Below are 26,285 nucleotides of genomic sequence, written 5' to 3' on the forward strand. Positions count from 1 at the left end.
CACTGCCGTTATTTGTGTGATGTTAGTTATTTTGAGTACGGTGTTTGAAACGGAAACATTGCTAAAAATGAAACTGATTGTTCTCTTAAGATTATTTATATTGGCACTTTAAGAATAAACAGTTTAAGAATTTTTAATCTTAAAATCAATGGACAATAACTTTTTCAACAGAATCATAGGTTTAAGTTTTAAATTATACTTTATTAAGTAAATAATGTTTTAAAGATTTCTTATTGCACAGATTTTGCTTAGCAAATTTGACTTGATTTAAAAACAAAACTTCAAAATGTTATTTTATAAAGTTAAACTTTGTCATTTTGTTGTGTTTTAAATTATTTTTTATAGAGCATCTTTACTTTGTGGTTTGTGGAAACCTTAATTCTGGATAGAGTTTTGGGGTTTTTTTTTAAACAAATATAGTCAAATTGTAATGAATAAAATTTGGAAGAGCAATATTGCATTTTATTTATTTGACAAATATGTATTGGTAATTGCATTGATAATTCTAACTGAATTATTATCTAAATGAATTCTTAGGTGGTTGACCAAATTCTGAATATAAGACACAGTCTTTTGAGCATGTTTATTCATAGTTATTAAGAGTAAATAGACCACCAAGATTAATTTTGAGACTTAGTAAGATTCTATATTAATTTTATTATACTCTAAGTACAAATAAGTCATAAGCTTGTAAGAGTCCTAAGAATTGTTACCCAGCTTAGAAGATTTGGCTTGAAAAATGGTTACATGGGTTTTATTTAAGTTTGGTAACCATAGAGCCTGTTTGACAGTGTGGGGGAAACTAAAGTTTAGAGAAGGAAACTATAGTGTTATAGAAATAACACTAAACTCGGATATAGAAATAACACTAAACTCGGAATCAGAAGACCTCGGTTTGATTACTGTTTCTCCTACTTTCTAAATGTGTGACCTTAACCTTTGGGCCTCAGTTTTCTTTACCTGTGAAATGAGGAAAATACTTAACCTTAAATTTTGAGCATACTTGGCACGGAGTAAGTATTCCATATTTTTTTTCTATGTGGAAAAACTATTACAGTTTTAAAAAGCTCAGAAAATGTAAACTTGTTTTAAAAAGTGTAGATATAATTTAACCTGCACTTTGTAATAATGGTAACAGATTTATAAATTGTAAGTTTAGAAGTTTTGAGAATTTTAGGGACTGGATTTTAGTAATAGGCCTTATAGAGTGATTAAACAGTGAATAGGGTTTTAAAAAATTCATGATTTTGTTTATATGCTAGAATAGACCTAAAAATAAGGACTATATTCTATGAAGCTGACCTTTTAGAAAGAGCTCAGAACCATAGCAGGAAGCAGAAGCAACTAGCCTATCAAATCTGAAAAAAATTGTGAGAAAACAGATGTGGGAGATCTGAAAAACTGTTTTAGAACCAGTCAGGTGTTTGGGACCTAGAGGTAAAGTAAAGAGCCTGGTCAAATCAGATCGTTTTGGTGCCAAACATTAGGTGGATCTTATTTTCATTAGGACTTCTTAATTACATCCTAGAGGAAGGACTGGCATTTCTAGGTCTCACAGGTAAATCAAGTAGTTGGAATGAATATATTGATCTAAGCTCACTTTTAAAAGGTCCTTAAAAAGATATCCAAGTTTTTTTTCTCTGTTTAGGTCTAGAAGGGTTTTTTTCAACATGAAAAGGTCAACTTTTAAAACATTTCTTTCTGGCTTACTTTAATGCATATGTTGAAAACTATTCAAAATGTCTAATTTATAGCTTGCTTACACATTTTTATATACATATATTTGAGGCAGTAGGTACTTTGGAGGGGAGGTAGGAGACGGGCTGTATGATTGTGGCTCTGGAGTTAGATTGCCTTGGCTTGTCTCATCTCTGCCATCCACTAAATGTGTGTGACCTTGGGAGGGTTCTTTTATCTTTTTGTGTCATCATTTCTTTATTAATGGGAATAATAATAGAACATACCTCTTACGGATATTAAAATCATTAACTCAGCTTTTTCATGTAAAACAACAATTACCCCAAGGCCTAGCATTTAGTGTGCAGCCAGTATGTGTTAGCTATGTTAGTATTATTAATATTCATCACACTTTACCATTTGGTCATACTTTTTTGTGTTGAATATCTTTAAGAGCTTGAAAGCAGCTCTGGTCCTGAAAAGTAATGGGTATATTAGAATTGAGAATGTCAAGTTTTGTTTTGTTTTTCCTTAATAATAGTGTATGGACAATTACTGAAAATCCAGATATAGACATTTTTGGATAAGGGATTTTATTACAATATTGTTTTGACTTTACCTTTTAATTATTTCCTAGTAAATTAAAAGTTCATTCAGACTAAAAAGCTTAAGTTAATATTAAAGATACAGGGTTCTTAATAATTTGAAAATTAAAAATCACATATGTATAGCCATAAATGAGCTATTTTAATTTTTTAAAATTTGTTTTTGTTTTTACATTTTAAATATTGACCATAAATACATGGATTAATATTCATGAAGAATAATGTTGAGAAAAAGATAGTACCAAAAAATAATTTTTATTCATTTTTTAAAATATGTATTGGGGATGTGTGTATATATATGATGCATCTAGGAATGAAAGCTGATGGTCCCTGTTCTCATGTAGTTTACGGTAAAGTGGAGAAGAAAAACATTAAATCATTACATTGTTAAAGGTATAATCACGAACTGGTACATGAGTTAAGGAAAAGTCACCAGAAGACTGTTCACCTAAGATAATGTACCTAAACTGAAAAGGGTGAAGGAAAACAAAGGAAGTTCATTGAAGGGAAGATCTGAAGCAAATAGAAGAGTTATCTGGGCAAGGGGACGTGGGGAAATGCTGAGAGTATATACCACATGGAAAAGCCTGACAGGAGAGAGTGCAGGTAAAGAACCTGAAAGAAAGCCAGTGTGTCTAAATGTGGAAAGAAGTGGGGTCTGGAGAGTGTAGGGCTGGGAATGTGCCAGATGAGGCAGAGAAATAGTAATGGACTGTACATGTACTTCAGGGCTTGTAGACCATGTTAAGGATTTGGATCTCCAGAGAGCAAGGAAAGCCTCTGGAGTGCTTTAGGTAGAGGTGACCTGACCAGATCTCTGTTTTGGAAAGAGCGTTCTAATTGCAATATAGAGTATAGATTTGAATGAGGTTGTAGAAGGCATGAGTGGATGTGGGAAAGATGGGAGTTTATAGCAAAGATGATTTGAACTTGGATTGTTATTATGGAGATAGAAACGGGTAGATGGGTTTAAGGCTAGGAAGGAAAAATTCAATTGGAGTTGGTGACTGCTTGGGTATTTGGAATGAGGTGGGAGGGAGGAATGAACAGTGTGAAAAACGTGACTTCTTGATTTTAGGTTGGTTAGATGGTGTTGCCAGTCACCACCGTAGGGAACTTTTTTGGTGGTGGGGGGTTGGCATGAGCATCTTGAGTTTACTTCTGGGTATGTTGAGTTGAGGAGGCTTTGGGACGCCAAGGAGGGGAGTCTTTTAAGAAAATCTGATGTGCAAGCCCAGGCTATAGATACAAATTTGGGAAGCTTTGCATAAAGATTGTTCAGGGAGAGTGTAGAGTGAGAATAAGAGAGGGTCTGGAACTGGGCTCTTGGATCTCAGACCTTAAAGAACCTCACCCTTTAATGGCTAGATAGAGAAGTCAGTTTTTTTCTGCATATTTTCATATATTCATTTATCTAATAATTAAGCACTTACCTGTAAGTACTATGTTAGGTACTGGGTAGACAGGTAAACAAGTTCTAATCCCGTGTGTTCTTAGGTAGGACATGGATAAAGTAAATTGGCAATTTTAGTATAGTGCAGGGTCTTATGAACCCCAAAACAGGGCAAGATAGTGGTAGAGCCTATATGTGTTTTGGGGGGGGGAGGGCATCATAGCTATCATTAGATTCCTCCTGAGGTCTAGGTATCAAAATATATTAAGAACACTTAATATGGTATGATAAGTACTACAGAGTTCCGGGGAGTGCGGTAAAGGAATGTTTGGGAAGGAGTTTAATGTGCTGTGGAAACACAAAGATAGAATTCTGTCCGCAAAGAAGAGGCAGCGGCAGGTCATGGAAGACAGTGAGGCATAGACTGACATGAAGGAGAGTGAAGTGTGGAGCTGCAGGGTAAAAATTTCTAGCAGAAGGGTCAGTTTGCACAAGGTCTCAAAGCCAGAAAGCATAAAATTCTCTCTCCTAACTTTAAAATGAAAGTTGATTTTGAACAATTGAAATATACTAGATAATCAAGGAAAGATTTAGTTGGAAAAAGTGGATTCATAATATTTTATTAAAAAGACACAGTTCTGCAGTGAAGATTTTCAGGTTCACTACCTGAATTGTATTTTGCAGGAAGACCCTAAAACAGGATCATCACGAAACTAAAGTTAACAAGTAATGAACTTTCTTGTTAAACACTTTAAAAAGAATTCCAGTCAATTTTTAAAAGTCACATTAGAATAATTATCATGTACAAGTTTGAAAGTCGAAGGGACCCTATAAATATTGTAGACTTTTACTTTAAATTTTTAATTATTTTAGGGAAGGTTAAAGTATAAATACAATTGTAAAATTTTATATTCTGCTGTATTTTCTTCTGAATGCTTTTTCTGTTTAATCATACTAGTGTTTGAAAAAGTATGTTTTGATTCGAGATGATAATATTAGGGGAAAAGGATTCTATAACTAAAGGAGTTTGTGAAATAAACAAAATTGAAAAGATATATCAAGATTTTTCAGAGCCTTTAATGTCATTGTGCTTTTGTGACTCTCCAAAGCTTCTCCAAAGAGAAGCGTTCTCCAAAGAGACGTAGTATGTATAATTTGTATTAGAACTTCTTTTCCAGAAGTATTCATTCTACCAATAATTATTGACCATCTGCTATGTGCGAGACTCTTTATTATTTTAAATTATCCTTTCGAAGTGTGGCAATATGGCTACATATTGTCTCTGTGACAGTATATTATGATAAAAAGTAAGGTAGGTTCCTCTTAATTGGCTTGAGCTTAGAAGAATGAATATCAGCTAATTTTTAAAAAAATATCATTCACAGTTTTTTGCAGTTAGAGTATAACAGATACTGCAAGATGGAATGATTTAATCCCTCACTTCCCCCCAAATCTGTCTTACCATAAAGAATTCATACTAAAATTGCCATTACTAAGTGGACTTTTCTTTTAAGTTGTCGTGTCTTTTTTAGGCTATTCTTGGCTATGAAATTTTCTCAGACTTTCCTTGTTATTTATTTATTTATTTTTAATTGAGGTGAAATTGACATACAACATTATTTTAGTTTCAGGTACACAACATAATGATTTGATATTTGTATATATTGTGAAATGATCACCACCACTTTAGTTAATGTCTGTCACCATATATACTTCAAGCATTTTTTTCTCGTCATGACAACTTTTAAGATCTTCTCTCTTAGCAACTTTCAATTGTGTAATACAGTATTATTACCTATAATCACCGTGCTCTTCATGGTGGCTTGAATGTTTTATAACTGGGAAGTTTTGTACCTTTTAACTCCCTTCATCCATGGGAGTGGACGAAATGTGTAAAGGGAGGCAAAAGGTACAAGCTTCCAGTTATTTTTTAAAAAAGAATCTAAGTGAATTTGAGTAGCAATTCTCAAACTTCTTCACCTCAGCACCTCTTCACATTAGTAAAAATTATTGCAGTCCCTTTGTTTATGTGGATTCTAATCTATTCATATTTAACATTTAAAAATTAAAACAAATTTTAAAATATTTTTATTCATTTAAATATAATAAACTCATTCCATATAAGTAAAATTTTTTTATAACATAATTATGTTCCTAAACAAACCAAATTTGTGAGAAGAGTGGTATTGTTTTACACTTTTGGGGATGTTTAGCGTCTGGTTTAACAGAAGGCAGATTCTTACATCCACATCTACATTCAGTCTGTTGGAACATCACACGTCATGTGGCCCCTTTAAAACTCACAGTACACTCATGAGAAAATGAGAGTGAAAAAGCAAATAACGTCTTCATATTATTCATAATTTAAAAAAAAATTTTTTGGCTGCACCGCGTGGCATGCAGGATCTTAGTGCCCCCGACCAGGGGTTGAACCCATGTCCCCTGCAGTGGAAGTGCGGAATCTTAACCACTGGACTGCCAGGGAAGTCCCTATTCATAATTTTTACCTGAAAAATCCCTAGGGGTCCACAGAACACACTTTGAAAACGGCTGAACTGGAATATTTCGGTACTACACTGAGAAATTTTTTGTAACTTGATAACCTAAATATAAGTGAAAAAATAGTGTACTTTTTTTTTCTAATTTAATTCTCTTTACATTATTATGCAAATATTGTCTATTTACTAAAGACTTCCAGGATGGATAATAAAAATATAGCATTTTATATCTTGGTTTTGAATGTTAGCATAAATTAAGCAGTACTTTGAAGTTGTTCCAAAAAGTGCTCAAACTTTGTAGTCGGTAGATTTATAGTCAAAACTTGTTTCATTTAACAGTTGGAATTTGGCCTTTCTCTCTGTGAGGTTTTTGGTATAAATAAATTATAAAATTCAGCATAGAAATCATGTAAGTGCTTTTAGATTTTATAATGAGAACATGAACTATCAAGTTTCTTTAATCCTGAACTATTCTGGAGATTTTAAAAAATAATGTCGAAAATACAAAACGTTTATTATATTTGTAGTTAGGTGATTTTTTTGCTGTTTGAAGTTTTTGAAAATTGTTAAGCTGAAACATACCATTTTAGGTTATAATGCTGTAGGTTTTTTCATTGTTCAGTATTTGCTCTGACTAGCATCTGTTAATTTATAACTTAATGTATTTAGGTTACATTAATTCTTTAGCATTTTTCCTCCTCAGTGGGGCAAATCATGGTTGGGTAGCTGTTTTATTCTGTGAGTCAAGTGGTTTCACAGAATAAATGTGAACTTTTCCCCCAAGTAAAATGAAATGTTGACTAGCCAGAAAAAATTACCATATTTTTTAAAGTTTATTTACTGTAAAGAATTGTATCACTTTATTTAGCAAATATTTTATATGTCTTTCACATAATAGGTGAAGTATTATAGACATTTAGCACCTGATCACTTGCTGCAAATATGTCATCGACTAGGACCTCTTCTTGAGCAAGAAATTCCACAAAGTGTTCCTGGAGTACAAACTTTATTAGGAGCTGGAAGACAGTCCTTGCTACGCACAAATAAAAGTATGAAAAATTTCTATTAGAATTTAGATGTTTTTTTCCTCACTTTTCGTCTTTGTGTCTTATCTTTGTATCCATTAAAAATGTATATGTTTAATAGGCTGCAAGCATGTTGTGTGGAAAGGATCTGCTCTGGCGGCATTGCATTGTGGAAGACCACCAGAGTCACCAATTAACTATGGTAGCCCACCCAGCATTGGTGAGTTGTTTGAGTTCATTACCAAGTTGATATCCTCTCGGTAAAGAGCTTTTGAAAATAAAAATGTTTTTACTTGCTGCGAAGTCAGAGAATTTCATATTATGTACGTTAGCGTTCAAAGAGGAAAAAGCTCTCAGAATTTTTTTCTTATGTTAGTAATCTATAGTGAAGAAGTCATAATAATGTGTAATTATGGATTGTATGTATTGTACCTATCTAAGCTAATTAGCTCATTGGTATTTTTACAAAAAATTGTTTATTAAGATGTATATCATTAGGCTGATTTAATGGGCAACTGTTACCATAATACAGATTAGTTGTACTGATGGAAAACAAAAATAGTTTTGTTATTTTTATGAGTAGTCATGTTTTTTTTTTTTGGCTTTAAAATTTCAAAGGAGGAAAACTGATGCAGATAGGTCTTCCTCTTGAAATGGCCTCTAGATTCATCCCTTTTACCTCTACTATGAAAAGGCCCTTGTCTTTCCCGAATTACTATAGCATCCTTCAAACTAGTATTGCTTCCGGTGTCTTCTCCCTCTCTCCCTTTCAGGTCATACTGCATAACACTGTAATTTTAATCTTATTTAATATGTCACTCTTCTGCTCAAGGTGGTATATGAGGTAGCTTATGCTATTTTAATGGTGTTGCAGTTCCTCTACCACCAAGTCTATACTTCTGACTTTCAGAGACCTTCGTGTTTTAATCATAGCCTCCTCTCCTATCCCTACCCTCCTGCCTAGCCAGAAATGTTATTCTCCCTCTTTCTTCCACCTATCCAAATTATACTTATTTCTTCCTTTTTGGGATAATTACAGTCAGTATTACTGTTTTATAATTCATCAGTATTACAGTTTTGTATAACTTTCATTTAACGTTTATATAGAATATCTTTTTCTGTTGTTTTATTTTCAACCCTTTTGTATCCTTTTATTTTCCATATCTTAAAAAATAGCGTAGAAGTTGTTTTTTAAAAATACAATATGACAGATTTTGTGTTTCATCTGGGACATTTTGTCCTTCATATTGCAATTATTGATATATTTGGGTTTAAATCTAACTGTTGCTGGGAAGATGATCTCTTTTTCTCTGGCTGCTTTTAAGATTTTCTGTCTCTCGTTGGTTTTCTGCAGTTTGACTGTGCTGTGTCTTAGTGTCAGTTTTTTCTATTTATCAGGCTTGAGATTTATTAGGCTTCTAGAATCTGTAATGTCTTTTGTTGGCATTGGAAAATTGTCAGCCATTGTCTTTTAAAATATCATGTCTGCTTCATTCTCTGTTCTCTCCTCTGGGACTCCAGTTAAACAGATGCTAGACCTTCCCACTTTTTCTTCTCCCTTACCCTCTCTTTTACGATTTACATCTTTTTCTCTGATGCATTCTGGATAGTTTTCTCTAACCTGTTTTCCAAAGGTATGCTATGTTTGTATGGTGGGTAATCATGGATGATGTTTTTTTTTTTCAACATACAATTGTCCTGGTTAAATAATGATTTCTGTATAGTCTTACTATAACGAACAACTATTAAAACAACAAAGGATTTGAGACACTAGAGTTTATTTTCACTTGGAACATTATGCTAGGAGGTTGAACAGTTTTCTTGAAAGAAGGGGAAGGTAAATTTAATAGGAGCTTCCCCTCTAGGGAAAAGTTTATCCTCTTTTTGAAAAAATGCATATAATAAGGGGAATATGTTACGTTGTTCTTTCAACACATTGTCAAGCAGCCCTGTGGTAGGCAATGAAAGTGCAAAAATGGTTGATAGTAAATAACTTCCCTCTTAACATTTGCTATGTGAGTAATTACTCTGTTCTAGTCACTACTCTAACCATTTTCCATTTATTTTTTTTAAAACCTTAAATGGTCTGTAGGTAGGAAATATTCTTACTTTACAGAGAAGGAAATTGAGGCATGAAAAGGTTTGGTGACTTGACCAAGGTTACACATTTAGTGAGTCGTGAAGCCACAGTGACTCCCATTATGCTATGCCTTATTCTCAGTTAGCTAGTAGTAACACTTGGCTACTCAAGAAAGTTGGTATTAGTCACTTTTTGGAAAAAGATACCAAATATTTATAAAGTCAGATAAAAAATTTTAGACCAGGTCATTTATGGTCAGATCAGTAAATATTGCTGACATGGATACAGGGGACGTAAATATGGCAAAAATATCTTGAGTTTTGTGTCACATCAGAGTGACACAACTGGTATATTGAGGTAATATATTGAGGTAATAGAATTAATTACCAGGCAGGTAATTGTACCTTTCTGAAAGAGTTTTATTTCATTTTTAAAGTTTATGATAAATTTTCTTCCCATTCAAATTTTCAGGAAAGTGCTCTTTATATTTAAAAAAACACCTGTACTAGAATGCCAGTTTTACCTGCTTTCTTGTTTTATACTCAAACATAGTTTTTGACATCTCTAAAGAGAAGATGGACTAATCAAAACGACTCTACTTATTAATAGTCATAGTTTAGTGTTGTGTCTCGTCAGTTCACCTTGGTGACAATCTTGGATGTCCTGTCATTGCTATAAAAGTTTGACTAGATGGTAATGGAAAGAAAAATTCAGTAGGCTTTTTGGCAGAATAGTTTGCCTGCATAGTGATACAGTGTATCGTTTCAAGTTATCACAGAGTATGAGTCAGAAGATTTTTTTTTTTTTTTAATATGAACGTTCGTATTTTATTTTGTTGATTGCTCTGCCATTTTCTGTCTGGCTACCTCTAAAAATTTTCCTTGCTCTTTCCTTGGCCAATGTAGTATTACCAAGGATCAATGTAAATAAGAAAAAAACCTTAGCTTTGTAGTTTTTCATAAAATATGGGTTGAAATGTTTAATGTAGATTCAGATATTTAAGTTTTGATACATTTGGGAAATAGGGTCTTGTTTTTTTGTTTAACAAACTTCTAATTTTGAAATAAGAAATTAGTTGCTGAAGCGTTGCACAAAGAGCTCCTGTATACCCCTTCTACAGTTTTCCCTAATGTTATAGACCTATATTACCTGGTATTTCTTAAAACTGCTCCACCAACATTGGTACGTTATTATTAACTAAACGCCAGACCTTATTCATATCTCACCACATTTTTCCGCTAATTACCTTTTCTTGTTCCAGGATCCAGTCCAGAATACCATACTGCACTTAGGGTTTGCTCAGTTTTTTAAATTGAACTTTTTGCTGTAACTCAGAAGATCATTTAAGTTCAGGGTGATGGTAAATTGGATTTTCCTTTCTCAGATTTTTTTTCCTTTAAGGCCTATATATTCTGTTCCAGTCTTTTGAATCTGTTTTCCATTACCATTGCCATAGCCACATGTTGGGCCTTGGTACTTTTTGCTTGGAGCGCTACATCATTCATTCACTTAGCAAGTAAATATTGAGTCCCTACATTATATCTGATACTGGGTTAGATCTGAAGTTGCAGGATAAAGAAGAACATGGGCTCTGCTTTCCTAGAACTTACAGGTTACCTGATCTACTGCCTCCAGTCTTGTTCCTCTACCCTAGGACTTAGCTCTAAACCAGGGTTTCTTCACCTCAGCGCTGTTTACATTTTGGGCCACATAATTCTTTTTTGTAATCGGCTGTCTTGTGCATTGTAGGATGTTTATCAGCATCCCTGCCTGTATCCATTAAATGCTAGTAGCAATTCCTTTCCTGAAATCTTGACAAGCAAAAATGTCTCCACACATTCCCAAATGACCCTGGGGTGAAATTGCCTCCAGTTGAGAACCACTGCTCTGAACTTTCTGAAATGCAAATGTGATCATGTCATGCCTCCTTTTCCCCAGTGACTGAATAGTCTGAACTCTGTAATGTGGCTCACAAAACTGACCTTTTCCCACCTTTTCCTCACCTATACTTTGTGCTATAGCTTTGTATAACTATTGGGCAGTTCTTAAAATCAGCCATTTGTCTTGATCCCTTTCTCTCTGCAATGTCCCTCATTCTATGAACATTTATCTGTTCATCCTTTAAAACCTAAATGTAACCAGGTAGGATTAAGTGCTTATACAAATCTCTACTGTAGCTTTTATCACATAGTCATGGCTATTTATTTGCCTTTTTTTTCCTACTATACTGTTAGGTTCTGGAGATTGGAAATTACGTTTTAGTGCTCTGTGTACACCCAACTCCTCAGCATTAGTATTAAATAAAGAGGCCATAGGTAATTGATGTAATTGGTGAACTGCAGTGGGACAAGAAAAGTTCAGAAGTGGTAGGGGGTAAAAAACAGAATATAGGTGGTTGGAAGAAGAGAGACTTGGTCCAAGGATAGCTTTGAGGTAAGCAAAACCCCCAGACACTGATTTTTAGGAAATCAAGGTTTATTAGTGAACTGGGTTATCAATTCATTACACTTGGAATATTAAACCCCATACCTGTATAATTTCAAAACCAACTCTTGAGTTTATCTCAGTGCTTTCTTATCCTGTTGTATTTTGTTACCTGTTTATAAATCCTGACTACTTTGTACCTCCTGTTATTTGATGTAAATTGTGAAAATTGAACTGGAATTCAGTCTCAGGGCAGGAGAACCAAAGTGGTTGGCTCCTTTCCAGCCCTTTACAACCTCCTTTAATAATGTTTTCGAAAGCAAGAAAACCAAAAGATACTACTAGTCCGTTGTTATCACTAGTTTCAATTTTCTATGGAAGATTTGTGAATGTGTACTTGGCATGGCCACGTTTATTTTCAAAGGTACTAACAGATCTCTGGTACTGTCCTTTCTTACTTCCTTACCCAAATTATGCCTGTTTTCAGATTTAGTTTATTCTGTATTTATTTGCCTGTGATAACCCTACTTCGATAGTAAGTGACATGGTGGGGGGAGAAAATAGGAAAGGAGATACCTAGATACATTAAGTCTGTTTTTAAAGTTAAATGTGGAGATTCATTTAATGCATGTTTATCTTGTGGAAAAGATTGTATTAAATTAAAGCAGTCATTTGCTAATTGCCTTGTTTGCACTTTTCTTAGGTTTACCATGTTAACGAAGTAAACTTTTTCTCTCTAGATTTTCCAGTTTTCATCTTTTATGTTGTTTTGCCTAGGTACTTCCATATGTTTGTTATTTTACTTGTTGCTTCTGCAGCACGGTTGCAGTCTTGGTGAGTGGAAATAAGGAGTATTAGGGAACCTGCTTCTTAAAAATGTATGCGTGTAAGGAAACAGCTTTGCCTTGAAAAACAGCTTTACTACACAAACATCCAATTAATGCTAAAAAGCCTATACAGTAGTTCCCCTTTATCCATGGTGGATATGTTCTAAACCCTCCAGTGGTTACATGAAACCTCAGATAGTACCGATCCCTATATATACTATGTTTTTTTCCTATACATACATACCTGATAAAGTTTAATTTATAAATTAGGCACAGTAAGAGATTAGCAACAATAACTAATGATAAAATAGAACAGTTACAACAATATACAGTTGACCCTTGAACAGTGCAGGGGTTAGGGGCTCTGGCATCTCCATCCCCTGCAATTACGTAATACTATAGTAAGTATTTATTGAAAAAATCCTAATATAAGTGAATCCATGTTGTTCAGTGGTCACCTATAATGTAATGAGTTTTGTGAATGTGGTCTCTCTCAAAATATCTTATTGTACAAATTTAATGCCTTTTTTTTTAACCTCAACCAAGCACTTATCACACAGTGTGGCTATAATTTTTGTGGTTTGAAGTCTAACAACAAAACTAGCACAAATTTCTTTTTCCTTCTTCACGATTTCACGGATAGAATATTGTTACTGTAGATTTTAGCAACCTCAGCATAGGATTTTTTCTTTCTTTCTTTTTTTTTTTTTTGCCCACGCCACTTGGGTTTGCAGGATCTTAGCCAGGCCCCGGCAGTGAGAGCACCGAGTCCTAACCACTGGACTGCCAGGGAATTCCCAGGATTTTTTTGTTTTTCTTTCCTTACTCACTTGAGAATTTTCACTTAAAGGAAGCACTTTACAGCTTCTCTTTGGCTTATCCGAATTGCCTGCATTACTACTCTTGCGCTTTAAGCCATTAATAGTAAAATAAGGGATACTTGAACATAAGCACTGCAATACCAGGGACAGTCAATCTGATAGCCCACAGGATCTGATAACTCAAATGGTTACTAAGTGACTAAATGGCCAGGATATACTGGGTAAAGGGATGATTACATCCTGGGTAGCATGGATCTGGAGGGTGAAAAGTTTTTCATCATGCTACTCCAAGTGGTGTGCAATTTAAAACTTAGGAATTGTTTATTTCAGGAATTTTCCATTTAATATTTTCGGACCATGATTGACTACAGGTAACTGAAACCATGGAAAGAGAAACCATGAATAAGGGGGGGAGTACCGTACAGTAAAAGGAGTTTTAAAGCTTGTCCACATTTCTGGTTTTCTCTGAGGAAAGTAGTTTGAACAAAGGCAGCAAATATTCACTTAAAATTAGGTATAAATCTTGACTATGTTCAACATGTGTGGCCTTAGGCAAATTGTTTAACTTTTCAGCCTCTCAACCTTCTCATCTGTAAAACGGAGATAATATCTACCATATCCAGTTATTTGGAGGCTTAAATGAGTTAGCAAAGTGAGGCTTGAGGCACAAAGCAGGCAACGATAAATGTTACTTTCTGCCCTTTCTTTCTGTAATTATCATTTAGCAAAATGAATTATTTTGCTGATAAAGCTTGAGTACGTTTTTAAAGAGAAGGTTCTTTTCCCTTCTCATTTTCACTGTTATATTTTGCCATATTTCCAATATTGTATTTGACTTAACTCTGCAACTGCTAATTTCTTAACATATCTGGCACTGAGCTAGGATCTGGAGTTGCAGGGTTAATTTTTTACTTATGTGACTATATTTCTTACAAAACTATTAGAAAGATTGTTTTATGTTATTATAAACCTTTGAGCTTCAGCATATAATGTCTAATTTAATATTTGGCATATAATTCAGTAAATCATAAGATTCTAATAATCTGTGGACTCTTTCCTGTTCATTCTTTCCCTAATATTTCCTATTCAGTCTTGTTCCTTTTCCTGCCTTCTGTACGATCCATACGTTAATCCTTAGTTAGGTGTTCTACTCATCACTTATTTGAATATATTTATTTCAATCTGTTATCTTCTCAGTAATCATTTTTTCTTCCAGAACTCATTTTCTTCTGCGATTTTAGTCTTCTGCTTTTCTAGTTATATAGTTTTATAATTTGTGTTGTTCTTTAACAATTTCTGATTTAGCTATATATGTATATATATATATTTTTGGGGGAGTGCGAGAGGGTCTTGGTTTTTGTTTTTTAATCTGTCCCCTGGATGATACGCATTTATTTACATTTGTTTTCCTGACTACTTTTAGGGTCTGGAGGGTAGAGGTTACGTTTTATTGTTCTTTATAGACCTAGCTCATCAGCATTAGTAAGTATTAAAGAGGCAGTATGTAGTTGCTGTAATTGATGAACTGGGGTGGAACAAGAAAAGTTAATGACATTCAGGTTTTCACTTGTCACAGGTTTTTGTTTTGTTAACTCTCTTCTCCCTACCCCCTCCCCTGCCCACCTCTTCTTTTCTTTGCTTCCTAAGAACAGGTAGCTGTGGGAGACTACTAAAATGTATTTGCATTTTGGTTTTTAAGGGAAATAAAGCTAATGTTTATTATGCCAAAATACCAAATATATAAAAATAGACATTATTATTTACATTTTTTTCTTTTGCTTAAATTTCTTTTCAAATTATGATTGACCAAAAAAGGGAAGGCACTTTGAAGAATGACAGTTTCCTTGGGTGAGTTTAAATGGTTGCTCTTGTAGCTGTGTTTTATTTTCTTTTGTAAATCGTAAGATGAAATTTGTTTTTAGGTTATAGATGTGATGAGAGGTCTTCTCCCCCTCCCCCCCTCCCCCCCTTGTGATGTGTCTGGCAAGTAATTTCAGTAGTAATTAGGAAGCACTGGCCATTGCCTTTTTTAGTTTGCATCATATATTTTTCCAGATTGATTATTGGGTTTGATGTTAAATTTCACAGCTCTGTAAGTGAAGCAAGTTATTATATTTTCTTCATAAAGTCTCTGTTTATTTTGAATTCCTTCAGGGAACCTTTGAAGTTAAGGATTAAACATCTTCCTAGACATCTTGAAAACTGGGAAGTCCATGATTAGGCTGAGTAGATATTTACATAAACAGCAGCAATTTGTTCAGCTCCTTAAGGGAGATGTAGGGGAAAAATGATCTCCCACAAAAGTCTTTAAAATAAAAGAAAAACTGTTCAGTAAAATTTGCATTTATAACATCTGACGATTTGACTGTTTAAGGACAGTAAATATAGATGTTAGTACATAGTACCTTTGAGTTTACAAAACGTTTTGTTTTATTTGCTTTTCATAGTAACTCTGCAAGATACCCCTACTTTATTAATGAGAAAACTGAAACTTAAGAGAGGTAGTAACTAACTGAGTTATATCCCTGGTTATTTTGTTTCTGATCTTCTTATGCATTGAACTTTATATCACATTTATATAGCACCTTTTTACCTGTTCTGTGAAATTCTTTTTTTTTTTTTTTTTTGCGGTACGTGGGCCTCTCACTGTTGTGGTCTCTCCCGTTGCAGAGCACAGGCTCTGGACGCGCAGGCTCAGCGGCCATGGCTCGGGCCCAGCCGCTCCGCGGCATGTGGGACCTTCCCGGACCGGGGCACGAACCCGTGTCCCCTGCATCGGCAGGCGGACTCTCAACCACTGCGCCACCAGGGAAGCCCTGTGAAATTCTTTATCCGTTAGTCTTGTTACCACCTGTATCCATTTGTTGACTTGGGATAGGAGCCTTTTGAATTATGCCCCAGTATAAGAACTCTAGAAACAATAAAACACGGTGTGTTCTCTCAAGTTTATATCTTGCCAGATAAATACTTAAATTTGAGAGAAAATAGTTCCGTGAGAAAACCTTTGTAATCTTGTTGGCGCACTGATTTAAGATTTTCTAAAATGAAATTTTGTTTTTGGAACCCTCTGATTTCTTTTGTAAAATCACCTTTTGCTTTTAGTTATATACCTTCTGATCTGTTCTTTTTGTAGTCAAGAGATAAAACTGTAGTTATCCCAAAGCAAATCTTTTACTATATTACTCCCACTTCTTTCTCCCTAAAAAACTTCAACTTTTTGTCCTCGGGAAATAGCCCAAAATGCCTCGCATAGCTTAGAAAGCACTTTGCAGTCCGCCTTCGACCTTCTTGGTCTCTCCAAGAAGGTCTCTCTTTGATGCTTGCCCCTTTGTGCTCCGTGGGCTTGTCACACCCGACTTCTTTATGTAGCTTGAGTGTTATGCTCTTTGCAGCCTCGGACCATTGCACATGCTCTTCCCTCCACCTAGGTAGAATATTCTCCCCTCCCACTAACATTCTCTGGCTGTTCATTTTTCAGGTCTTAGTTTAAATGTCAGTGTTTTAGAGAAGTCTACCCTGACTCCCTGATATCCTCCTGCCCTATATGTTTAGGACCCTCTGCTGTATATTTCAGGATTTCCCTGTACCTTCTATTTGATGACACTTATCATTGTTATAAGTCCTTGTTTCATGTCTTTCTTCCCTGCTAAACTGCAATCTCCATGACGGTAAGTTCTGTCTTTTCTTTTTCTGTTATATCCTTTAGCTCATACTTGGCCCATGTAGGTGCTCTATAAATGTTCGTTGACTCAAAATTGAATGATTAAAATGTTTGGGGAGAAAAAAACAAAACTAACTTTTTAAAAATTGAATTTTTATTGAAATAACTATTAAAATATTTTAAAATATTTAAAACTGAAAATATTATACCACTGTAGTATTTTCTGTATCATCACACTAGTTTCCAGGAAAGAAATGAGGAGGAAGAATAATACAAATCAAGCAATTGTAAAATTCTAGTAAATTACCATCCTAGTAATTGTAATGTCTGTTTTTTTGTTTGGTTTGGTTTTTTAGTGCTTATTTTGGTATTTGGCTTATGATATTTTTTGCTTAACTCTTGAAATCATTTTTTCACTTTCTGTATTTTATTTCAGTTACTTTTTGAGTTCTTTTCAGACATTATTCTTATTTGTGATACCCGCTAAATCTTAAGAAACACGGTGTCTTTCAAATGGGAGTTGCAGCTAAACATTGAATTGAGTATGTAGAGATCTGGAGGGCAGCTCCTGTGCATACTAATTACTTTAGATACAGTTGTAAAACAAGGAGAGAGGCTCTCTTGGGCGTTATGTCACCCAGGTAATTATTTCCCTTTACTCTTGCATTCTCTCTTGCCTCCCCCTGCCTTATTTTGTGGACAGAAAAGCTAATTACAGGATTTTCCTTCAAATGTTGCGATCCCTTGTACTTTAAAGTTGGGACTTTTGTTCATTATAGTTACCGTTTCAGCATTTTATTTGTCTTGTTCATATGTTGCTTCCTTACTAGTTACTGGTGTAGTATGATAAAGAGACCAGATGGTGCTGTAGAAATTAACCAACCTGTGTTGAATTATTTCCCAGATTATCTCTGGCCCTCAAATTATGAATATTTGGTTGTAATTTCCTACTAATATCTATATTAGTAACCCCAGAAGAATTATTGTGGCGAACTTTTCAGTTGTGGCTCTAAAGAGAATTAAATGTTAGAAGTTCCTCCTTATACGATTCCTTCCCAAATAAAATTGAACCTAAACTACCTTTGACATCTTTTACTTTAAAAACTTAATGGGAGGGCTTCCCTGGTGGCGCAGTGGTTGAGAGTCTGCCTGCTGATGCAGGGGACACGGGTTCGTGCCCCGGTCCGGGAAGATCCCACATGCCGCGGAGCGGCTGGGCCCGTGAGCCATGGCCGCTGAGCCTGCGCGTCTCGAGCCTGTGCTCCGCAACGGGAGAGGCCACGACAGTGAGAGGCCCGCGTACCGCAAAAAAAAAAAAAAAAAACCCGCATACTGCAAAAAAAAAAAAAAAAAAAACTTAATGGGAAAGATTTTAGAAACAAAACTTATAACCAAAATTGATGGCCCTTTGTATTTTATGGCTTTCGAATCAGACTAGATGTGAATTCTTTGTAGCATGTCATTCAGTCTATGGTCAAATAGGCAATGGTTATTCTCTGTAGTGTAGTATACATTCAAATACTTTAATATACTTTCTTTCCTTTTTTATGATTAAATGAGTTTGAATTCCTTGCGTCTTTATCCCTGGACCTGTTTTTATCAGTCTTGAATTTAAGTTAATCTCCTTAGACAGTTCATATTTTTCATATTGCTCTTTTGACCTCCTCGAGGTAGATTGAGCTATACTTTATTTAATAAAAAATTAATCAGGATGTATATATGCTCAATAGAAAAAACTTGGAAAATAGAACAGCTCAAAAAATAACCAGTCTCACTGGTTGTCCGTTATTAATATTTTTGCATGTTTCCTCTCAGTCTTTTTTTCTAATATTTGTCTACCTAGCCAGCATGGTAAGAGTGCACTCTTTGGAATCAAACAGCCTGAATTCAAACCTGGGCTTCACCTCTGGGAAAGTTACGTTTTGTCCTTCAGTTCTGTTATTGGTAAGGAATATCCCCAGTAAGGAGGTAATAGTAGTAGCCATGTTAAAAGATGTGTGAGGATTAAATGAGAATATATGTAAAGTTCCTTGAACACTGCCTGGCATGTAGTAAAGTACTCAGTATATATTAGCTATTATTTTCCAGATCTGCTACACATCATAATAGTTTTCCACAGCTTTTTTTTTCTCCCCACCACAAGCACAGCAGATAAGACTTTTTTTCTATCAGATTCTTGAAGTCCCAGTAAGAACCTCTCTCTCTAGCTTCAGTCCCTGGTGACTTTTGTCTTCCTTTATATGCATTTTCTCAAGATAGGTGATTCTTGGCTTTAGCATAACTTCTTTTTTAGAAAATTATATAGCTGTTTTTTTGTGATCTGCACGGTTGCATCATCTCCTTTTCATTCCAACATTTTTGTGATTCTTTAACAAAAATAAAATGTTATGTAATTTCACGCGTTAGCAAATACCTTATACCACACAATACTTTATTTAATGGAAATCACCAACACCATGTAGAGACAACTTTTTGGACTCGTAGTGAATTTGGAAGGTTATTTCTATAGAAATTGCCCTGTGAGTGCCTGATCATGGATATATGTAGCATTATTTTGTTGGGAAAACTAATTATTGTCTAAAGAGGTAAATCATTTTAGAATTTGTTTTCACATGGTCTTGCTTACCTGTTTATCATTATTTTTGTACAGGCATACTTCAGAGATATTACGGGTTGGGTTCTAGACCACCGTGATAAAGTGAATATCACAGTAAAGCAAGTCACACAAATTTTTTGTTTTCCCAATGCATATAAAAGTTATGTTTACTCTGTACTGTAGTCTGTTAACTGTGCAATAGCATTATGTCTGAAAAAAAATGTCGGTGTCTTAGAAAATAATGCTGTTGGAAAAATGGTGCCGGTAGACTTGCTCAATGCAGGGTTGCCACAAACCTTCAATTTGTAAACAGAAATAAAACGCAGCAGTATCTGCAAAGTGCAATAAAGCAAAGCACAGTAAAATGTTTGTAGTTCACTTTAGTTCTGTAGGTTTCCAAAGTTCGGAGAGCCTTTATTAACACAGATTGTGGAGATTGAAATAAAATCTAGGTACTGATTATCCAGAATCCACTCTTTTTTGTTTTTTTTTTGCTGGTACGCGGGTCTCTCACTGTTGTGGCCTCTCCCGTTGCGGAGCGCAGGCTCAGCGGCCATGGCTCACGGGCCCAGCCGCTCCGCGGCATGTGGGATCTTCCTGGACCGGGGCACGAACCTGCGTCCCCTGCATCGGCAGGCGGACCCTCAACCACTGCGCCACCAGGGAAGCCCCATTCTCTTTTGTACTTTTTTTTTTTTTTTTTTTTTTTTTTTTTTTTATGCGTTACGCGGGCCTCTCACTGTTGTGGCCTCTCCCGTTGCGGAGGACAGGCTCCGGACGCGCAGGCTCAGCGGCCATGGCTCACGGGCCCAGCCGCTCCGCGGCATGTGGGATCCTCCCAGACCGGGGCACGAACCCGTGTCCCCTGCATCGGCAGGCGGACTCTCAACCACTGCGCCACCAGGGAAGCCCCTCTTTTGTACTTTAATTTAGGAACTGTTTATATGGTTATTAATTACAAGTTACAACTACTTTTGCATTTTATTTACAGAAACTCTGGGAGCTTTCCAGGTGTTTTCTTTAACCAGAATCAGAGAATAACATTGGTCAAAATATAGTACAAAAATGAATCTAATAAAAAAATTTTTTTAAAAATTAAAATCTTCTAGTAAAATACTCTGATGTTTCCTATCTGAGTACCCTTTTTCCTGTTATCAGAAAAGGGTCTAGGTTGCACCTTCTGAAATTACATACTCTTTCTTTTTGCCTCCTCATTTAATTCTTCTACTGCCACAAACATTAACTCTCCACGTTTTGGCGTCTACAGCCACATGCCTCTCCTTGCATTCATTACGCTGCCAGCTGGGCTCTGCTTTCATGTGCTGGCAAAAGTTGTAGGCACTAGTCCTGGGCCCTCCAGTTCTGATTGTTAAGGCGGAACAGCTTTCCTACTGGTCTAGATATTGTATAGCATGTTATGTTGTTCATAAGAGTTAAAACAGTAGCAAAAAAACCCTAACTTGTGCATTTTTGTTAATTCGTAGTAATTTTAGTATTTTTCCCAATTCATCTTTTTTAACAATGACCAATTTTGATCTTGGGTAATTTATTGCAGTTGCACCATGTGCCCTTGTCAATTTTTGTTTATTGATTGATTGGCCATGCTATGCGGCTTGTGGGATTTTAGTTCCCCGACCAGGGATTGAACCTGGGCCCTCAGCAGTGAGAGATTGGAGTCCTAATCACTGGGCCGCCAGGGAATTCCTCCATTTTTTTAAAGTACTTAGTAGGATGGTCTTGGAGGGTATTATGCTAAGTGAAGTAAATCAGAGGAAGACAGATACTGTATGATGTCACTTATATGTGGAATCTAAAATAATTCAACAAACTAGTGAATATGACAAAAAAAAAGTAGACTCACAGATAGAGTGAACTAGTGGTTACCAGTGGGGAGAGGGAGGGGGAGGGGCAACGTAGGGGTAAGGAATTAAGAGGTACAAGCTTATGCATAAAGTAAGTTATAGGATATATTGTACAACACAGGGAATATAGCCAATATTTATGATAACTGTTAACTGGAGTATAGCCTTTAAAAATTGTGAATCACTGTATTGTACACCTGTGACATATAATATTGCATAACAAGTATACTTCAACTTTAAAAAATGGAAGAAAAAAAAGTACCTGTCAGAAGGAGGAAACCTTTTGGAGGGAGGTGATAGTATTTCTGCTTTAGTTCTTTCTTATATGCAGAGATTTTGTCACATATTTTTCTAATATGCTCAGAAATGTAGTCACTAAGGTTATTGCAGATGCTCTTTTCTGGCAGCTACCCATTTTTTCCCCCGTGAAACTTGGTTCAAATGATACAGATTTGTATAATGAGGAAAACTGAAGTAAATCTGCTTATGTTTATCTTTTTCTAAAATCATCTGCATTGAAAACTTTGGCCCAGCTATAGGACCAAAGTACCGTGTTCCTGGATAAACAGATGTCAGTTGTTTATAAGTGAATGAAATTAAACTTATATTTCCAACAAATTCGTTTTTTTAAAAACTTTTCAGTCATCTTCAAATAAGATAATAATAAATCAGGAGTAAGATTTTTTAAAAGGACACATGAAGAAGAATAGCCAGATAAAAGCTAAAATGCCATTAAATTAAAAATTTTGGCAGTGGCATATAAATAGACATGCCATCAGCAACCTAGCACAGAAATATATATAAGATAATTTAATTGAATAGAGAAGGATTAGTTAGTGAAAAGACCGGAACAAATAGTTGATTAGGGGAATCTTTAGAGACTCACCTAGTAACATACTAAAACTCCAAATACATTAAGTAGTTAAGTGAGAAATTTAAACCACAAAAAAGTAAAAGTAAATGGGTATTTATTGTACCATTGGCTGATAGAAGAACCTTCATATTAAAGTACTAGAACAAGTTACAGAAGAAAAGAAAAATATTGATAGAATTGGCTATGTAAGTGTGAAATCGTGAGATGTCACAGAATAGCATAATATGAAAACCAAGTATATTTGTGGAAAATGTTTCTGGAAGTATAACTTGAGAAATCGAAGTAGAGAGAGAATAACTTGCTTAAAATCTCCACAGTGTCAAATTTAAATACAAGTCTGTCAAACTTAAAGCCTAGCTTTTATTTCATTAAGGAATATGGAGTAGCTATTAAAATGCTGTTTATGAGGGAAGTCTCTGCAAAATTTTATGTGATTGCTTTAGGTGGTAGAGTTATGTAGACTTTATGTTCTTATTTTCTACATTGAGTATGCATTAGTATTATGATTAAAGAAATAAATCAATTCTTGAAAAATAATTTGGTGTGAACTAGGAAGAAATGGCTTGTGGGGGAATTTTATTTATCATTTTATTACCTAGGATGTATCCACAGAAGTAACAGTTAAGACCCTACTGGCTAGATATATCTAGTTATATACAGTAGTTACACCTAACTTTAAGAAATCGTGGGCCTTTTGTTTATCTTCAGTAATTAGTTCTATAGACTTGTGCACATAGACTTTGTTTCAAAGACTGTTCTGAGTGATTTGCTACAAATGACACTGTTCACAATTTTGCTCCTTTTCTCTCTTCAGAGAGAGTAATACATCAAATGGATAACAGTGATTTCTGGAACTTTTATTTCACTTTACTGGTCTGTTCCCTCAGAAGACATTGAGTAAATATTTTTACCTATCCCTTTGCTTCCAAATTAAGTAAATTTAGCAGGGCAGTTGAAATGAAGAACTGTTTCAAGATACTTTGAATCTATAATCTGTCCAATAAAGAAATCCATTTTTGTTTTATTTCCTAAACCAAATTATTTTATTGACGTGTAATTAATTTATTAAATCCACCAACTATATATTATCAACGAAGTGCCAGCCACCATTGTCAGCTTTTAGGCCAATCAAAGAACAAAACAGATGAAAAATCCTGCCCATGTGGAGCTTATTACGTTGTAGTGGGGGGAGGCAGGAAATAAACAGTGAACATAATTAGCAAATAAAAGGTGATAAGTGATGGAAAAAGAACAAATACTAAGCTACACAGAGGCGGGTCAGGAGTAATGGGTGGTGGTTGGGGGTGGGTTGTAATTATCAAGAGGCTGATCAGGTTCTGCTTCATTGAGAAGGTGACAAGACATCTGAGGACAGATTTGAAGGTCAAGGAGTTAGCTATATGTGGGAAGAGTTTTCTGGCCGGGGGAACAGCGGGTGCAAAGACCCCAAGTCGGGAGCATATCTGATGTGTTGGAAGAATGGGGGAGATTAGAATGGTTGGAGCAGACCAAGTAAAGGGGTCAGAGAGGTGTAATGGGGGACAAGATTATGCAGGATCTTGGTAGGCTGATGCATAAGGAATTTGGTGTTTATTCTCAATCAAGTGAAGGACATTGCAGTTTTGAACACAGGAGTGATACTATAGGGCAACCGGTTAGGTCGCTTTTAAAATTAAAAATTTTAAGTTTAAAATTAAGATTCACTCCTTAATAGAGGAGATGACATTTAAACTGGCCCTGGAGGGTAAGAAAGAATTTGCTAAGTGAAGAAGGTAGAGATTTGCTTTGGCAGGCTTAATTTAACAATATTTCACATCACCATACTTAAGAAAATAAATGTACTTTTAAACCAAAGTCATACATGTTACTTGATTTAAGGTTAAAAGTATAATAATGTCATATAAAGAACTTATTCCTTTATGACCTCTTATATCTGTCTAACCATGCTCGTTTTAAAAATTGATGTTCTAGTTTAATAAAATTTAAGGAGTTCCTATAATCCAAGAGACATTTCCTTTTCACTCAAAAATCCAATTAGTCTATTAAGAGTTTCTTTTGAAAGTAAATGATTGCCATTTGCCTTTCTGCCATAAAACTGTAAATTTAATTGAACCATCTTGTGTTTCTTATTATTAACTGAGATTCATTTATATACTTTTTTATTTAAAAGGCTCTACACTCAGTTGTAGGAAATACAAATAAGACAGTTTCTCCCCTTAAGGTACTTAAGATCTGGTAGGGGAGATAAGACATTATGCAAATGGTATAGTAAAAGAAAATGTGAGTTCATTGAATGGGAGTCCTGCAACATCCTCCTCTCTTCCTTTATAAAAATTCTCTACCTATTTGACCTGGTCAGGCCATCTTTAAGTCCAGTCTCCTCAGTTGAACTTCAACTATTGAACCATACTTATATTTTCTTCTCTAAATCCCTGTATCAAGTTTGAACCACCAACTTATTACCTGGGAACTCTACATACCGTATGTCATATCTTTTGGTACTGTTGTACAAGTTGGTAAATTGGTTGAGAGCAAGGACTCTGCTAGGTACCTTTTCCCTTATAATGCAGTCACAGTATAGATATCTAGTAGTTAATTGGTAACCAAATATAGGGAAGCGTGGAATATAGTTTTAACTATAAATGTATTTCACTTAATGTTTCTGAAAAGTTTTACTTGAAACGTTGACTGTAAAGTAACTTTTCGAAAGGGATGTTCTTTTTCTCAGTCGATTCTTAAAATGAAAATAAAGATTTAATCCGAGTTTAGGTAAAGATTCAGTAAAAACTATGTTTAAGAGAGTAGTAACATTTTCTCTTGAAGGAAGTATTTTTTGCTTTATCAACTCTGAATTATAAATAGTCTTTATAACAAATTCATCTAAAAAAATCTGACACATGTAAAAGTGCCTGATCATCATTAAAATAATGGTTTTGATTTTGTGGTTATCTCCAGTAATCATTTTTATTCCTGAGCAGTGTTAAATATTTTTTTAAAATTTGACATTTTGAGAATTTTGTAAATTTTGTATGCAGTGAATTAAAGTACGTCTTGGTAATGCAGCACTGTCAACATTTGTGTTACATGTCATCACTTATTTTCTTATAAAACAGACAATAAGTGAGATGTCATTCATTGATACTCAGTGTTTGGATAAGATCATGTGAGTTCTCGTTTGGCAGGACAGTTGATGCCTGTGGTTTTGTGTGATCTTTGCTCCAAATCAGTTTGGAGCCAAAGCACAGGAGGATGTCTTTCACCAGGCCATTTCTATGCATAAGGAAAAATGTATCAGGGTTTATTAGAAACTTATTGAATCACTGTTATTATATAACTAGTTTAAGCCTAAATATGCTAATTAACAACTTTCAACATTTGTCTTAGATATTGCAGATGTTGAAATAGATTGTATCATAGGACTTGTATGCTGTTAACAGCAAGAGATGTACTCTATCAGAATATAAAATGATTGATGTAGTAAAAGAACATATAAGCATAATGTAATTATTCCTTGAATTATTATTGCTTTAGAACCTGCAAAGTATTCTTCTACGTATCTCCTCACCAGTCCCCAAGATTTTCCTTTTTGCTTGCAAATGTAGTGTAAGCCAAACATTTATTGTATGTGAATAAAATAATAAGCACTGAGATTCTTTATGATACGTCTGAGATATTCGTATTTCATCAACTTTAGGGCATAATTGTAGGCTCTAAACCTAGGTTAAATAGTACTTTGTACATATATTTAATTTTCTTTGGGACTAAATTTAAGTGAGAAACCAGTGTTTATTCTGTCCAATGTAGATGGCAGTCACAGTCAGAAAGAAAGCCTTGTATTTAAAGATAATCTACAGGTGAATAATGTGCCTGCAGATCAGTCAACATGTATTTATTGAGTGCCTTCTTTGTCTATAATTATTGGTATAGAAAATAAGTACAGTA

The 26,285-nt window shown here is 34.9% G+C and overlaps 1 protein-coding gene across 3 annotated transcripts in view; it reads left to right on the plus strand.

Annotated features, from left to right (window-relative positions):
- PHIP (pleckstrin homology domain interacting protein) overlaps nt 1-26,285 on the plus strand; it is a 128,018-nt gene that overhangs the window by 7,419 nt on the left and 94,314 nt on the right. For all 3 annotated transcript variants that reach the window (XM_032650798.1, XM_032650799.1, XM_032650800.1), the window contains exons 5-6: nt 7,072-7,222; nt 7,320-7,418. In XM_032650798.1, coding sequence (XP_032506689.1) covers nt 7,072-7,222; nt 7,320-7,418 — 250 coding nt within the window. The remainder of the gene's footprint in view (nt 1-7,071; nt 7,223-7,319; nt 7,419-26,285) is intronic.

This window comes from Phocoena sinus, chromosome 12 (genome assembly GCF_008692025.1).
Source record: "Phocoena sinus isolate mPhoSin1 chromosome 12, mPhoSin1.pri, whole genome shotgun sequence".
Taxonomy (NCBI): Eukaryota; Metazoa; Chordata; class Mammalia; order Artiodactyla; family Phocoenidae; genus Phocoena; species Phocoena sinus.